The sequence below is a fragment of the Belonocnema kinseyi genome, chromosome 4 (genome assembly GCF_010883055.1).
Source record: "Belonocnema kinseyi isolate 2016_QV_RU_SX_M_011 chromosome 4, B_treatae_v1, whole genome shotgun sequence".
NCBI lineage: Eukaryota > Metazoa > Arthropoda > Insecta > Hymenoptera > Cynipidae > Belonocnema > Belonocnema kinseyi.
The window spans coordinates 76,886,999-76,903,916 of record NC_046660.1 but is presented as its reverse complement, the minus strand read 5'-3'; the positions used below and the strand labels follow the sequence as shown (position 1 = coordinate 76,903,916).

The 16,918-nt window shown below is 31.2% G+C and overlaps 1 protein-coding gene across 1 annotated transcript in view; it reads right to left on the bottom strand.

The window, feature by feature from the left end:
* Positions 1-16,918, bottom strand: part of LOC117170967 (soluble guanylate cyclase 89Db-like) — a 154,223-nt gene that overhangs the window by 75,886 nt on the left and 61,419 nt on the right. Inside the window, exons 5-7 of the mRNA XM_033358009.1 lie at positions 4,708-4,944; positions 1,100-1,302; positions 918-1,025 (exon numbers count right to left, since the gene is read on the bottom strand). Coding sequence (XP_033213900.1) covers positions 918-1,025; positions 1,100-1,302; positions 4,708-4,944 — 548 coding nt within the window. The remainder of the gene's footprint in view (positions 1-917; positions 1,026-1,099; positions 1,303-4,707; positions 4,945-16,918) is intronic.

The window sequence follows — 16,918 nt, the reverse complement described above, 5'->3', positions numbered from 1 at the left end:
CCCCTCACTGTTTGTCATAACGGCACTTCCACAAAACGGAACGTCCGCTGGACTTATAAATGAAACCAAAAGTTTTAATTTTTGTTAAATGATACCTTTGCTCATTTTTCAGAAGACATCATTTTTAATTTACCCAAGTATCATATTAACCAAGCATCTCTCATTACTCCATCTCTATTTTTTGGTGGTCGCACTACACGAGGATCTTAACCTTAACCGCACCGTTCCATATCTACCTTAATCGCACCGTCCCATATCTTCCTTAACCGCATAGGCTGAAATTTAATTTAAAGGTACCGACAGAATTTAAAAAAGTTGATTTTCAACGAAAGGCAAATAAAGGCATTTTTATTTTGCGATTCAAGGAAGAATCTTCTAGTCGAAAATCTCGAAAAAAACTCTCGAGTTTTTGTTACCAACCCTGTAACATACGTGTACTTTAATTTCCTTCAATATGATTGGGTAGGAATTTTTCTGATAATTATATGGTGAGACGTCTTCCGCAAATAAAAATATCCTAATAAGCATTGATTTACATGTTTAATTAACTTATAAACTTGTCAGCTATTATGGGAAAATAGTTACTGCGATAACATGTTTGTTGAATGATCTTTTGTCATACACTCAACTCTCAATATAAGACCCTCCAGTTCAGGTCATTCCTAGAATTGTTGGCCTTCATAGTTTCGTGACGAGGAGCCGCGGGTAGAAAGTCATCCAAGCTTGACAAACAGCTCGAGGGCCGCACTCTAATTGCGTTGGTTTCATAAGGTTGCGTCGTGATTCCAAATATAAAATATATGATTCACACGACCCTGCTGGTATACGTTTGAATTTCTCCGATTTAGGACCAAGGCCTAAGCAAGCCATACCCGAAACTGGTCTTATATTGGGAGTTGAGTGTAATTTTTAATTACCTTCCACAGTGTTGCCATCCAGCTAGGACCAGCTCTCTACTCAGTCCATGAGGATTAAGGTCATTAAGATAGAGTCCCATGCTAAGTAGCTCGTCCAGACTGTTAATCCTATAAGAAAATGATCACTGTGGTTGAGTCTGCTAATATTGACTTTACACGAAGCAGACTTGATAATGACTTACAGAGGGCTGCAGAGGAAGATTATAGACTTGATATCCTCAATATACCTCATTTGTCCCTTGAGTAATATACTACGTGACCCTTGACTACCCCGTCTATCTAATCCAGAACTTGTACTAGGAGATTCGCTACTTGCTGAACTTAAATGATTCTCTGTTGACCTAATTAACTCCATTTCAAACATTACCGAGTGCAGATATATCAGCTAATTGGAATGAAATTATAGGTAATTATTATTTTTACTCAATTTATATTTATAATTAATTACTCAACTGTTTGCTTCTTATGAGTATTGGAAAATATACTAATTGTAAAAATTCCCCTTCCTCTTGTTGCATACGATTTTTTTTTATAACAACTAAATGATTTTAGATGCTTTTTGTAACACGGGCATTATTTTTGCTCATATGGAGGAATTTTAATAACATTATTATTATTTTAATATTAATTTAGGAAATTTGTGAGATTTCTAAAATTTATGGTTTTATAAATTACCCATATATTTCAAAATTTCAGAAATGTATATTTTGCTGCAGCTCTTACAGTGAGAAATATGCTATCGTATAAAAAACGTTACAAAAATATTATTTAATAACTCAGTAAAGTTTCAACTAATTCTAATCAAAGAAAGCAACATAAAATTAGACGTCCTTTTAAGATATTTACAGAAAAAAATTGAGTTTCCGGAAAATTCCATTAAATTATTGTTTACGTTGAAGAAATCGGAGAAAATGAGAAACTTCAAAATATTTTAGATTGTAACATACTGATTTTTCACAGTGATAAAATGAACTATTCTTGTTGAAAAGGTACGATTTTTTACTTTCAAGTGAAAAAAAAGAAATTAAAACCCCGATACAAAAGGTAGAGGAATCAATTATTATATACGTGAACCTAGAAAAAACGGGTTCTTGATTAGGTCAAAAATCTACTTAGGAAATAAAATGGTCTATATTACAGGAAGTCTACCCTGCCCGAACAATCTGAAATTTTTAGGGAATTGTCATTTACCTGGAAAAGCCTTGGCATGTCAGGGAATTTTTTTTAGAGGCAGGAATTTTTTCCAAAGCTTTTTTTTTTTAATTACAAAATAAAATAATAATAGTTCATTGTTTGTAAAAGCAGCTCTATATTACTATTTTCATCTATTTAGTTAAAAATGTTTTTTTTGTTTAGAATCAATTTTTTATCTAAAAATTTAACTATGTGAGTTTCGTATTCCATCATTTTAGTTAAAAATACGTTTATTTGGTTTAACTCTAATTTGTTCAACTAAAAATGTAACAATTTAATTTTTTGTTGAAAATTCATCTCTGTGGATTAAAATAAAAATAATAGAGTTGAAGATTCATCACTTTGTTTGAGCATTGATTCGTCAACTGAAAACTTAATTATTTAATTGTTGGTTGATAATTAATTTTTCATACAGAAAATTGGTCTTTTTTAAAAGAAATTGATCTTCTTGGTAAAAAATTCATATGTCTTTAAAACAATCACTCTTTTTGTTGTAAATTTAACTATTTTAGTTAGAGATTCTCGATTTTTGTTGAAAATTTATTTTTTTCGGTTTAAAATTCAACTATTACAGTTGAAAATTCATCTTTTTAGTTACTAATTCATCCATTCGGGTGACAATTAATTTTTTTGCTTAAAATTTAACTATTTTATCTTTGGTTCAAAATTAATCTTTTTTGTTAAAAATTCATTTATTTGATTGAAATTTTATTTTTGTTAATTAAAAATTCTAATATTACATTGAAAATTCGTGTATTTTGTTCAAAAATTGTATTTCTTGGTAGGAGATTAATTTCCTTGCATGAAAATTAATATTCTTGTTTTCCGTATTTTAGTTGACAATTCATCTTTTTGGTTGAAAAACAATTTTTTTCAACTAAAAATTTTACTAATTAATTTTCGGTTGAAAAATGATCTATTTTAGTTGAAAAATCGTCTTTTTTGGTAGAAATTAATATTCTTAGTTGAGATTTATTTGTTGTTTAGAAAATTTATATTTTAGATTTGAAATTTGATTCTAAAAGATTTATTATTTTAATTCAAAACTTTTTACTTTATTTTGAACATGTAACTTTTTTTTGAAAATTATATTTTTTGCGGTTCAACATTTTTTTCACGAAAAATGTTACTATTCCAATTGAAAATTCCATCATTTCAGTTGAAAATTTTCCTTTTTGGTTGAATATTAATTCTTTTAACTGAAAATGTAATTGTTTAATTTTTGTTTGACAATTTATCTTTTTTAGTAGAAAATGCATTTATTTGGTTGAAAATTCGTCTTTTTTGTAAAAATTATAATTTTTTTCATTGGAAATTCATCTTTTTCGTTAAAAATTCAACTTTCCCAGTTAAAGATTGATTATTATAGTTGAAAATTTATAACTTTTGTTAAAAATTAATTTTCCAAACTTAAATTTAACTATTTTATTTTTGGTTCAAAATTCTTCTTTTTGAGTTAAAATATCAAATATTTTGTAGGAAATTCATATGTTTTGTTGAAAAATCTTCTTTTTTGGTACAAAATTAATCTTCGTAATTAAACCTTCATCTTTTTAGTTTAAAATTTATCTATTGCCATTGAAGATTCATCATTGTAGTTTAAAATTCATCAGTTTGGTTTAAAATGTCTTTTTTGTCGAGAATTAATTTTTTTAACTAAAAATTTGACTATAACTATTTTTTCATAAAAATATAATTTTATACTATTTTTGGTTAAAAACTGGTCCATTTTAATTTAAAACTCAAACATAAAGCTGAAAAAAGTTTTTTTTAGCAGAAAATTCAACTACTTCGTTGAGAATTGAGATATTTGGTTAAAAATCGTCTGTTCTTTTAACAAATGAATTATATACATTTATTTGACCTAAATACTTCATTGTGTTATTATTATTATTATAAAACATTTTAGTGTCGAAATGTTGTCACAGGCTTATACTGCCCAACATGTCGAAGGCATTTTTGGTTAGAGTTGGATTTTTTATTTGATCATTTTTACACGGGTCTGTCCCGGTATATATCATCAGTCACGGACGCATTTTTATAATGCAATCAAGTGATCTGATAAGAGCAGTCTGCCCAGATATATTGGACAAAGCCTGGTTTTTACCCCATCATTGACGGACTGGTTTGCAGTCAAGTACACGATGGGGGGACCTACAGCTTAAGGTGGGTTCCGAACCACCAGAACCTCGGTAAAGGTACATTGAAAAATTTCTAGAGGTACCGGCTGAGAGATCGAACCCCGGACCTCTGAGGTGAAGTCCGAGTGTCTAACCAACTGAGCCACCGAGATTATTATTATTATTATTATTATTGGATATTGCTATTATATTTAGGAATATCTTGTAATATAATTTAGCAAAGCTTTCTAAACTAAACATATTAATTGAATCGCTAGAAATGATAAAAAGCATTATTTACAATAAACTGCGAATATACCTGGAAAAAAAACCTGGAATTGACAGGGATTTTTTTCCAGGATTTAAGTAGACACCCTGATATTGATATACTTGATAAATATAATGAACAAAAATCGGAAGTCATTATTATGAATAACTCTAATTCTATAAATAATGCATCGGATGAAAAACCTTACATTCCCCCAAGTGAATGTAATCCCTTTTGGTCTTCGAAGTTTAAAAATTTCTGGGACCGGTTTATTTAAAATGGTTGAATTTCCTCCCCAAGCTTGTAGAAGCTTATCGCCAACTCCCTGAATACACATCTCCCGATTCATGACCACTCCAAAAGGAAATAATCGTAATAGCAATGAGCATGCAACTGGAGGCAACTCTCGTCCCATCGGGGCTTTCATTTTTGTGTTTTTTGCCACCTGCCAGGAAAAATATTAACTATCAATTCTTACTCCCCTTCTTCTTTTTATTTTCTCAAAAAGCATGTTGTTATATATCATTATTATATATAATAATACAGACTTAGATATATCGGTCTCTTTAGACCCGAGAACACAAGTGTGTTTTTTTTTTGTATTTTTGTGCGTTGAATTCTAATCCGTCAACCGTTTCCCGCAATCAGGTCAGTTTTTGAGATTTCTTATGTTTCAGCGTTGTTATTCACAGCCGCTCAGTTTCACCATAGTTTATTTTTTATTTTTGGAATAATTTCAAATAAAATGACATTTTATGTTTGATAATTGCTAAAAATGACTGAATCAGTTATTTTTAAAATATATTCTGATAGCGAAAAACGGACGCCGGATTCGTGACCAACGCCAAAAATTACCTTAAGGGGATTAAAACGATTTGGGTTTTTGCCACATACCCAAAACGTATACGAGGGTGCCTTTTAAAATATAATCTTTGAACCGGATAATCTAAAAGAAAATTTAATTGCTGGTACAAAAGTTTTTTTTTCAAAAAATATTGTTGTTTTATTTTTAATTCGAAAATTCAGGGTTGTTCTGCGCCTGTAAGGTGCAATTCGCCAGTTTAAAGTGTATTCCAGGCTGTGTTCACTGGATCTAATTTCAAGTCGAATGAAATGTGCAAGAACTGAATGTTCGTCGCTTATAGTAATGTATAACATAATAATATAATATAATACAAAAATAATTAATTATAACATGTAAATTATATTATAGATTTCTTCGAGAAATTATCCTTGTACGTTATTATTCATTTTTACTATTATATTTTATTATCTTATATCATCAGCTTATACATTACTACAAGCGACGAAGACGCAGTATTTGCAGATTTTATTTGACTTCAAACTAAATCTGGCGACTGCAGCCCGCCATACAGTGTTAGTTGGCACGTTGTATATTCCAGGCGCAAAAGAACGCTCAATTGTCAATTAATAAGAAAAAAAACAACAACTTTTTTCAAAAAAATCGCTTTGCCCCCGCGAGTAAATTTTCTTTAGATTATGTGGTTCAAATATTACATTAAATAATGCATCCTCGTAGAAGCATTATGTATGTGGAAAAAACCCGAGTCTCTTTCATTTTCAAGTTATTAATTGTGATTTAGAGATTAAAATTATTAATTTTTAACTGTAAATCTTCAAAATTGTACAACTTCAAAGTGCAAATATTCACAATTTTAGAACTTTCAATTTTAAATATTTAAAACTGTATGGTTTTTAATTATGAAAATTTACAGTTTAAAATTCTGTAATTTTGATAATTAATATTAGAAATTTCTTTAACTTGGAAGATTGAGAATTAAAAACTCTTGACTTTTCATCTTTAAGATTATCACAATTAGGGAATTTTTATTTATAAATATTTAAAATTAAAAAATTGTAAGTTACAATACGTAAAAATTACGGAATTGTTACGTATACATCCTTATAATTTAAAGATTTTCAATTACATTTATTTAAAATTCAAGAATTTTAAATCACATTTCCATTGCCCAAAACCATTTCACACTGCCCAAAACCATTGGTTTTCGAGTATCTTCAAACTTAGGTAAAGTGTATTACAATAGGACCCTATTGTAGCTGAAAACCTATTAGCGAAATTATATTGCATGAAATGTTGTTGCATCAAAACCAATATTTAATTTGAAATTAAATATTTCAAATCCGAATATCTCAAAACATATATGCTCAGATTTGGATGAGATCCGTATTTAAATAAAGCTTAGCATTTCTATTGTATAAGCCGTAAGGGATATTATGAACATTTTATAATATTCTGCGTGATATTAATTAAAATAATTATTTCATTTAAAAACTCAAGGAATCTGAATTTAAAACCTAATCCTCTGGAATCAACTTCAAAGCTCCTAATTTGTTTTTTATTTCACTTAAATTTATAAATGATTCCTTCGTAAGGCTAATCCTTTAACAGCGACAGGAATGCATTTGAACAAATATATCAACGAAAGTCGTACGTCATTATTGAAGTATTTGAAATTAAATCACTTCCTTATTTGGAAGCGTTAAGTCTCAAATAAATAATATTCGAATTTTTATTATTTTAATACACTTTAAAGCTTCTTTACTTACATGCAATTTTTAATTAGAAATTTTTCTTTTCCAATTACGTAATTATAATTAAATATTAATTATAATTCGATAAATGAATAATCTTTGAAATTCAAATAATGACCATGAAATAAGAATAGATTTGGATTATTTAATGGCAATTTTTATTTTATTTTATCATTGAAAATTTAAATAATAAAAATATTTTGTACATAAATGACAAAGCATAAGTCTTGTGTTTTGCGGGATTAAGATTGAAGTTGAACTTCAATCTGTAAATTAAGTTAGGATACATTTTTTATGTATTTGATTGTTTTCTGGGTTTTCCTGGTTTGCGGAAAACGTCGCATTCACTAGCTGAAGAGTATTTTCTCAAAATGATTTGTTCCTTCAAGATGGGAATAAATAAGAGCGGATTGTTTTCAATCCACAAAATCATGAGGTTTTAATTTGGAGAATCGTCCACAAAATTCTTGAATAAGTTCATCATTGTTCAGTGCTTCCGTTTTTATTGCTGTTTTGTCCACTTTTTGCCAAGCTTGAAAATTAATACTGTCTATTTTAATTTTTTTTAACACTAAAGCAAGTAAAGCACAGCTTGTAAAGCACTGCTTTTTCGCCGGAACATTTCTCGCATTCCTTGAGTTGGCATTCAAATACAATATTATTGAAAGTGATTAATTTTAAACAATCGCAATAAGTTAATAAAGGATTATGAGTTTCTTTGGTAAAATCCTGAATGGTTCATCGATTCATCATTAGCTTCAAATTTTGATTATGAACACACACGCATATTGTGTGTATTCCACTAAATCCCGAAACACAATGGGGAGGTCTCAACTGACCAAATTGGGAAAACCTAATTTTCACGTCTTTGTATTTTTTCTTAAACAGTTCATATAATTCCGATAGCTGAGCAAAAAGTAATCTTTTTTGAACAAAGGCACGTGAACCATCCACAGTAAAAAGAAAACCTTAAAGTCCGCCCATATAGCGACGAAATTTAAGGACGAATTTTCGTCTTGAGCGGACTGAATTTAAAAAAGTAAATGCACGCAAATTAATAATACTTTGTATATTTACATTTTTGACAGGTTTAAATAATTTTAATAAAAATAATATACGAGCTTCAAAAAAATATCTATTTACAAAATTAACATAATTGTAGACATAATAAAAGATTAAATATAAAAACGTTGTAAATCAGACAGGTTTCTTCACTTAAAATCGCAGAATCTCTTCCAAGGGGGAAAAGTCGGATATTAGCCAGAGTTCACGACTGGCGCAGTATCGCGCCAGTTGTGATACAGAATAAATACCAGTACTGGCTGTTTGTTTTATGCCAACCATCGGCATAGTACCGGTTTACAACTGACTCAGTACTGACTGCCATTACTGGTAGAATACTGACGCAAGAATTCCGCCAACGGTTGGCCTAATACTGGTATACCACTGGCCCAATACTGACCGTCATCACCGGTGAAATACCGACACGAGAGTACCGCCAACGCTTAGTCTAATACTGGTATACCACTGGCTTAGGAATAATATACATAACTGGTGAAATGCCGGTACCGGCGTTCTGCCATCGATTGGCGTACTACTGGCCACATACCAACTTTAAGTTCTGATTAAAAATCGACATAAGTGTTCAGCCCGTGGTTGACTTGTTACTGGGCCTAATACTGGCGCAGTACTGATACTGATTACTGGTCAAATGCTGACACAAGAGTTCAACCCTGGGTTGGCATCATAATGGTGTACTACTGACTTAGGAGTAATTTGTAATACTGGTGAAATATCAGTGAAATATCAGCCAGTGGTTGGCTTGACAATGGGTCTACTACTGGCACAGTACGTGCGCACGATACCGCAACGACAAGACGCTTGGCCACGTGGGTTGCCTACACAGGAAAAAATAAACGATTGAACTGGAGCGCTTTCAAATGTGTATCGTAAAATTCCAGATCGACAAAGTTGCATTTCAATTGTTTAGGGACTCTTTGAATTGGTCAGCTATTTGGACATAATTAAATCTGCCAAGCGACGTTCGGAGATGTACTCGTTCTATAGTTTTAAGACATTCTGAATAGGAGAACATAACTTTAAGAAACTGAATTAAGTTCAATTCGTGATCTACGATTGACAGAAGAAACGCATGAATCGCTTCAAATTCTCAATAAAATGGAGTTTGAAGGATGTCAAACTGAATGGAGAAGTGCAGGTTCCCTTTTACAGAAACGAATTTGCATCATACAATTGATGTTTAATGAAGTCTGATGAATTGTATAATGCAGATTACGCTCTTCATTCTTTAATTGTAGTAAATGGGAAATGGCTGCAAGTAAATTTGAATAGGAAAATGCAGATAAGTAATAATTAATAATTATAATTTTTAAATTGTAATAAAATTTACATATTTGTTAGTTAAATGCAATCTTATATAAATAGAAAATTTTCCAATAAATTATAATAAATTATGCACGTTACTGAATTAAATATTTGTGATTATAAAAAAATGTATATATTGACGCGTTTTTGGTTTGCGCATGGCGTATGTGGAGCCGCTGTTTCTCTCTTTCGCAATGAAAGAAAGAGGCAGAGTATTGTGTTTTACGGTACTATACTACAATAACGATTCGATATTATAATGATTATAAATTTAAAAAATAAATTTGGTCTTTTTTCTGGTCTGTAATTTTCTTTTGTGAATAGTATTATTACAACTAACCGTCGTTTTTTAATCGGTAACGAAATATTTTTTGGTGAATCGTAAAATAACCAATTCTCCGATTCAATGGTACCTCTAACCTATCTGTCAGCAATATGCCATTCCTCTTTAAGATACACATTTCATACGACTTGAAGTACAATTGAAACGCGGTCAATCGTTTCTTGTTTCCTGAGTATCTTCATCGTTTCCACTATAGTTCTACATGAACGCGTATTCGGCTGCGTTAGGCGTCAAACGCAATACTCTGTCTCTTTTTTTCACAGTAAAAAGCGCAGATACACAGAGATAGAGTATTGCGTAAAGCGTCTATGTAGAACTAGTGTTCCTTTATCAATCGACGAGAACGAAGGAGGGAAGAAATTGAAAAAAGCACGCTCAGACCTTCTTTGATCACAGTTTCGACCGGCTTCGAATTTCTCAAATTTTATATGTGTATTTTATGTGTGAACGTGATTTACTTGAAGTAGATATCGCTAAGAAAAGTAAGTGAGCAAACATTTTAGTGTAAAAATAATGGGAAACTTGTATTTCGAGTTGAGAAACGTCGCCAGTCAGTCGCATTACACAAATTGAATGTATTAGGTTATGTTTTTGTATGTTTGAGTTTTTATTGTTTTTATTTCTAAAATTAGACTTCTAGTGTAGTTTTTAATTATCGATATTCAATACGAATAATACTAATTTCGGAAAATGGTGAACTTATAGAAGTGTTAATTGTTAACTTCGTCACGATGTGCCTTGTGTGACAAAAAATAAAAGAATAAAATTAAACCGTTAATTTCTCATTATTGTCTTTCTTCTCAGTTTCCACTTATCGATCGACTTTTTCGATATGTACTCTGATACAACTAAGTAATAAAACCATTAAGTGTAAAAATAATGGAAAAAGTGTATTTTGAATTAAGAAACATTTCTTTTATTTCCAAAATTAGACATATAATATAGTTTGTAGTTACTGATATTCGTCATTTATAATCGTTCAAAATAGTATCATTTTAAATTGAAAGCCTTAATAGTTTAAAAATTTAGAGTACGTTGTTTCGAAGCTGGTTCTCTAATGCAAGAGATCGATAAGGCGGTAAGAAGAATCGAAACAGAAACTACTGACGAAAATCTGAACATACTGTGACAAAGGTAGAACTGCGAACAAAAGTTCATTACTGTTAAAAAAATATTTTATAATCTAGTTTAAATATCGAATAATATATACATTTTTAGATTTTTAAACTTCTTTTGTCTTTTACCAATAACTGTCAGTTCATACTGATCTTTTCCTTACTGATATCTCTCAGTATTAAGGGTTTGACCAGTACCATGCCAGTACCAGCGGTATGTAGTGGCCCAGTATTTCAGGTCAATACAGAACTGGATTATCCTTATGGTTTTTACCAGTATGGCGCCGGTACCATCAGTACGTATTGGCTTATTACTGCATATCAGTACAGAATTAAAATATCATTAGGGTATTTAGCCTCATCACGCCAGTAACAACAGTATATACTGGACCAGTATTTGGAGTTAGTACATAACTTAGTTATCATTAGGGGTTTCACCAGTACCACGCCAGTAACAACAGTATATAATGGACCAGTATTTTGAGTTAGTAGAGAACTTAGTTATCATTAGGGGTTTCACCAGTACCACGCCAGTAACAACGTTATTCACTATCCCAGTATTACAAGTCAGTACATACCTTCGTTATCACTTAGAGCCTGGCCAGTACCTGGCCATGACTAATCTGCAGTAGTGGCCCAGTGATGAACTTCAGTGCTGGTCCAGTACTACAGGTCAGTACCTCCTCGAGTTTGCAGTATTGTTTCAGTCAGTACTGGGCCAGTATTCTAACAGTATCGCGCCAGTACCGAAATTTTTTTTGAGGGAACCCTGGTTTGAGGGAACGAAATATGCTGTTTTTCAGCGGAAATTTTTAGTACTAGAATGGCGTGCTTTGTTATTAAAAAAGTCGTTTTCTCCTTCAAATCTCTATAAATTTTGATGTACTTGAAATATATTATTTTCTTTTTGATTCTAATAGCGTTTATAGTCATGCTTCGTGATCAGCCAAATAATCTAAAAAAGGTTTAAAAGTAACAAAATGATCAAATTAAGAGCCATTTTTTGAAAAAGCCCATACTCATATTTTTTGCAATTTTTTTTGTAATTTTTACTTTGATAAAGAAGATATCTGGTAAGTTTGATGCTAGCTTAATAAGTTTTTTAACCAGAGAAATTTTTTCCTTATAATCGAATTTTCTACTTTTTTCGCGGAAACAATGACAGATACGAAAAAATGTTGAGATAAGAGTTTGCACCTCTAAGAAAGTTCTAAGAAAAATTTATTTTGTTCTTTTGTGATGTCTTTTATGGATTATGAGAAAAATAAAAAATTGCATTTTTAGGGTAAAAGAATTCTGCTGGCCTAAAAAATAGTGTACCCAGCAGGAATATGATAAAACGCGTTCTTCAATGAGCAGATACTTTTCAAAAATATTTGAAAGAATAAAAAAGGTGGGGTTTTCCAAAAATTTTTTTTTAGGTTCAGAAGTTTAAAGAAAAAATCAAGTCCTTTTAAAAACAAAGAACAAAATTCAAATACACAAAACTTTTTAAAAAAAATTCATTGCTAATCGGAAAAATAAGCATGGCTTAATTTTCTCTAAAGATAACATATTTCTTCCCCGAGAGTTTCTGCCATTTTACATTTCTTATAATAATAAAATTGTCATTTTTAAACTCAACTTACATATCAGGGTGGATTGCAAGAAAAATTCCGCAATTCGAAATCGCTTCAATAGAAAAAATATATAGCGTATTGTAAACATTAAAAATTATCTTTTCACGTTAAATTTTCGTGAAGAATTGTACATTAGGAAAGCATAAAACTCTTGAAACTCGAGGAAGCCAATTTGTTTATAATTTATTATTCGATTCAAAGAAAATTTATATTAATTTTAAACTAACCTGTTCTCTTTTTTCAACCAAAATGGTTATTTCTTTAGAGAAATGTGAATGTATAGTAAAAAAAGTATATTTCTTTGATATAAAGCAATTTTTCCTTTGAAGCAAATAAAATATTTCTTCAACTTAAAGAAATATTTGGTTTGAGGGAACAAAATATTTCTTTAATGTCAAGAAATTTTCCGTTTAAATTAATGAAATCTTTCTTTAAATCGAAATCAAAAAATTTCTTCAAACCAAACAAATGTTTCTTTGACCGCATATCAATACAAGAATTTGTTTGATTTAAAGAAAGTTTCTTTGATTCAATAAAACATTTTTCTGTGTGTATTCGAATTTCATTTTTTTTTTTCAATGAAAAATCAAAATCAAGATCACTTATATTTTCATCACACAATTTGTCGGCTTTTTCAACCACTATACTCTCTGCAGTTAAAAATTTGGGAATTTTCTTTATTGTGTTTATTGCCAACTCCTACATAACTTTTTTTTATAAATGATATCTGGGATTACGCTGGTAATTTATTGTAATATAATAAATATTTCAAAAAGTGAAATCACTATCTATTTGAATGAAATTAAAACTAAATGAGGCAGTCTGAAGTTGGTTCAAGAAGATTCGGCTATAAATTGAGCATGCCGAATAGATATAAGCAGACCAATCTGTAATGCATTGACTTCACCAAAAACGGTCACTTTTCTGTTGCTAGAAGCACACACACACACACGCGCGCGCGCGCGTGTAAAATCACACTTTCGTATTGTTCAAAACTTTCCGAGCGTGGCGTGCCAACCGCACTTAAAAAAAGATCTGCCCGTCTAGCGGGCACATTTTCATAGCGCGCTGCGCGCGCGGCTCGCGGATTTGAGCGCACATAGGGCGCGCGACTGTTGGTTCTCGCGCTTCGTGCTCGATAATGTATTTACCTCGCGCTACGCGTTCAATCTTTCTGCATAGAGTCTTTAAAACGAAAGGTGAAAATATCGACAATAGTAATTTGGTCATTGTGAATTGTCTATTGTTAAAGATTCTTCGGCTTTAAAGAACACATTCTCAGCACGTATCTCGTGCTTCGCACTCGAGTTTATCCCTGAAATTTTATATCATTCCCATTAATGTATATTACTCTAATTCGTAACTTGGATTGGTATTAAAACATATGATGTTATATTGTCCCGTTTAAAATTTAAAAAATTTAACTTTTGGATTTTCCATTATTTTTCATGCTGTCAAAATTTAATTTTTGATTTTTCAAGAAAATTCAAAAAGTTTTCATGATAATCTTCTAGGGCGTTTATAAATCAAACGTTTTCTTCTCTTGCCATTTTTTCATATCGTTCATTTTCGTGTGTTTTTCGGAATTTTGTAAATGCTATAACTCTAATAATTTTTAATTTTATGAAAAAAGTCATTTGACAAATTGTATGACTTTTTGAATACTATGAATGACCGTACAGAGAATTCTTGAATTTTGAAAAAATGGTGTGAAAAATATTCAAAAGACGCTCACTTTTTGAATTTTTATCTAAGATGACTGGATAACGAACTTGACCTTTATTTTAGGACACTAAAAGAGTGTACCAAAAGCCAATCTAATAAATTAATTTTTTCAAAAGTTATCGTGCTCACAGACATACAGACAGACATAAAGGTAGACATATAGACATACAGATAGACACATTCGTAAAAACCTATTTTCCGGATTCAGGGGGTCTCAAAACTTCGACCTTTTGACAAAAACTAGAGGGGTCAAATTTTATACAAATCTAATACCTTCTCTGGTAAGAATGTTAAAATGATTTATTTGCATAAAAAAATCATAAACAATAGCTTTAAAACATAAGAAATTATATTTTTGAAACCCCACACACGAGACGAAAAAGAAATTAAAAGACAAAAGTTTAGATAAGAATGTGCCCACGCAGCGACACTTTTTTGTACTCTTAATGACGTTTTTCATAATTAAAGTGAAACTACGCATCCTATAAAAAAGTGGTTGATAACAAATTTTCAGACCTTTTTCGAATGCACAATTTTTGTTTATTCATCTTTTACCTATTTTGCACAGTTTAACCAAAAAATGTCATTTTTGGATTTTTAATTATTTTGTATGGTGTCAAAATTTGAATTTTTTATTTTTAAAGGTAATTAAAAAAGTTGTGATAATCTTGTACGGCATTCAAAAAGCAACATTTTTCTTCACTTGCCCTTTTTTATATCGTGCGTTATTTGGCATAAAATGTTCATTTTCGTGTGTTGTTTGGAATTTTGTAAATGCTATAACTCTGGTAATTTTTGATTTTAAAAAAAAAGTCATTAGGATAAATTGTTCTATTTTTCAATACTATGAATAACCGTACAGACAATTTAGGAAAAAAGTGGTCTCAAAAATATTCAAAATGTGCCCACTTTTTGAATTTTTATCCAAAATGGCTGGCTAGCGAATTTGACCTCTAGTTTAGGATATTGAACGAGTGAACTAAAGGGCAATCTGATATATTCATTTTTTCAAAAGTGATTGTGTTCCCAGACAGACATACATACATACATACACACAGGCAGACAGACATACAGACAGGCACATTCGTAAAAACGTGTTTTTCGGATTCAGAGGGTCTCAAAACGTGGAAATTTGACAAAAACTGGGGGGGGGGGGTCCAATTTTGCAGTCTGATGAGAATATACAAAATATGGCCGCCTCCATTGTTGTGTCTTGACAGGTCGCTTGAACAAATAAATAATTAATAAACAGGCAGGATTTTGTGAAATGTTTGTGGAATAAAAAAGTATTGTAGGTAGTATGTTTATGAAAATATCAAATTACTTTTACCAATACTATGCGTGCAACAGGTATTCGATGCGTTCGTAACAAAAACAAGAAACATACAATTTACACCACACTGAAAGCCTTGTACACTATACACTTGAAACCTCACTTTTTGGAAACTTTCGGTTTTATATAGCGATTTTTAATTTGAACATTCTTGCCTTTATTCACAAACTATTAATTGTTCAATCATTATTCCGGCGGTGTGCACGCCACGCTCGGGAAGTTTTTAACTATACTTAAGTGTGATTTTCACATGTGTGTGCGTACTTCTAGCAACAGAAAAGTGTTCATTTTCAGTTACACTATAGTTTGGTCTCCTTATGTCTACCCAGTGGGTACAAAGTTTGGCAACGTCTTTACGACATCGTTACGATATATTTACGACAACTTTACGACATCATATGTCCATGTTGTTAAGGTGTCTTCACGATATCGTAAAGATGTCATAACGATGTCGTGAAGACGTCCCCAAATTTTGTGCCCACTGGGTATCCTCCATGAAATTGAGATCCCAGTGGCCATAAAATTTGGCGACGGTTTGATCAAGTTTGATCAATCGGGTACCGTCCCCCCGGCTTTTTTTCAACAAAACTGAAAATTTTTTAAAACTGAATTCGGAGATGCTATAAAATATCATAATGGACGTTCCGAGACTCTTTTTTGAGGGATAATAACAAAAAAATTTATTGGTCTAAATAAAAATTGTATGCTGGTGCACTATTTTGAGGTTAGGATCGTTTTTCAGATCTCTGTCATTCCGATAATGTAGGTCTCTGTCGCACCGATGCTGTCGCCAACAGCTAAGAATAATTATGGGAGAGAATTGTAACACACATAACCTCAAACTACAGACACACACGCATAAAATTTGGCAAAATTAAATTGTTTTGAATAAACCCACAAAAACTGTGCGGGGACGTCCATTAGCATATTCGCTAAGTGTACGGGGACATCCGTTAACAAGTGCGCTATCATGTCCCAAATTCTTAAAACAAAATATTTATTATCCTAGGAAAACAGCTATGATATCCCTTCAGGGTTATATAACAGAAATTCTAAGCTTTTTTTAAATATGGATTTCATCAAAATTTTAGTAGGCATGTTTTGTGATATCAAAATGGGAGAGGGAAATGTGGACGAGAAGATGGAAAAAATGATAGGAGAAATAAAAATAGGATTAGAGTGCACAAATAATAATGAAGTTAGTAGAGGGCGGAATAGAAGTAAGTGGGATGAGGACTGCAAAGAGAAAAAAAGGAGGTCAGAAAGGAATTAAGAAAATGGAGAAAAGAAAAAAGTAATGGGGAAGAATATAGGAAAAAAAAAGA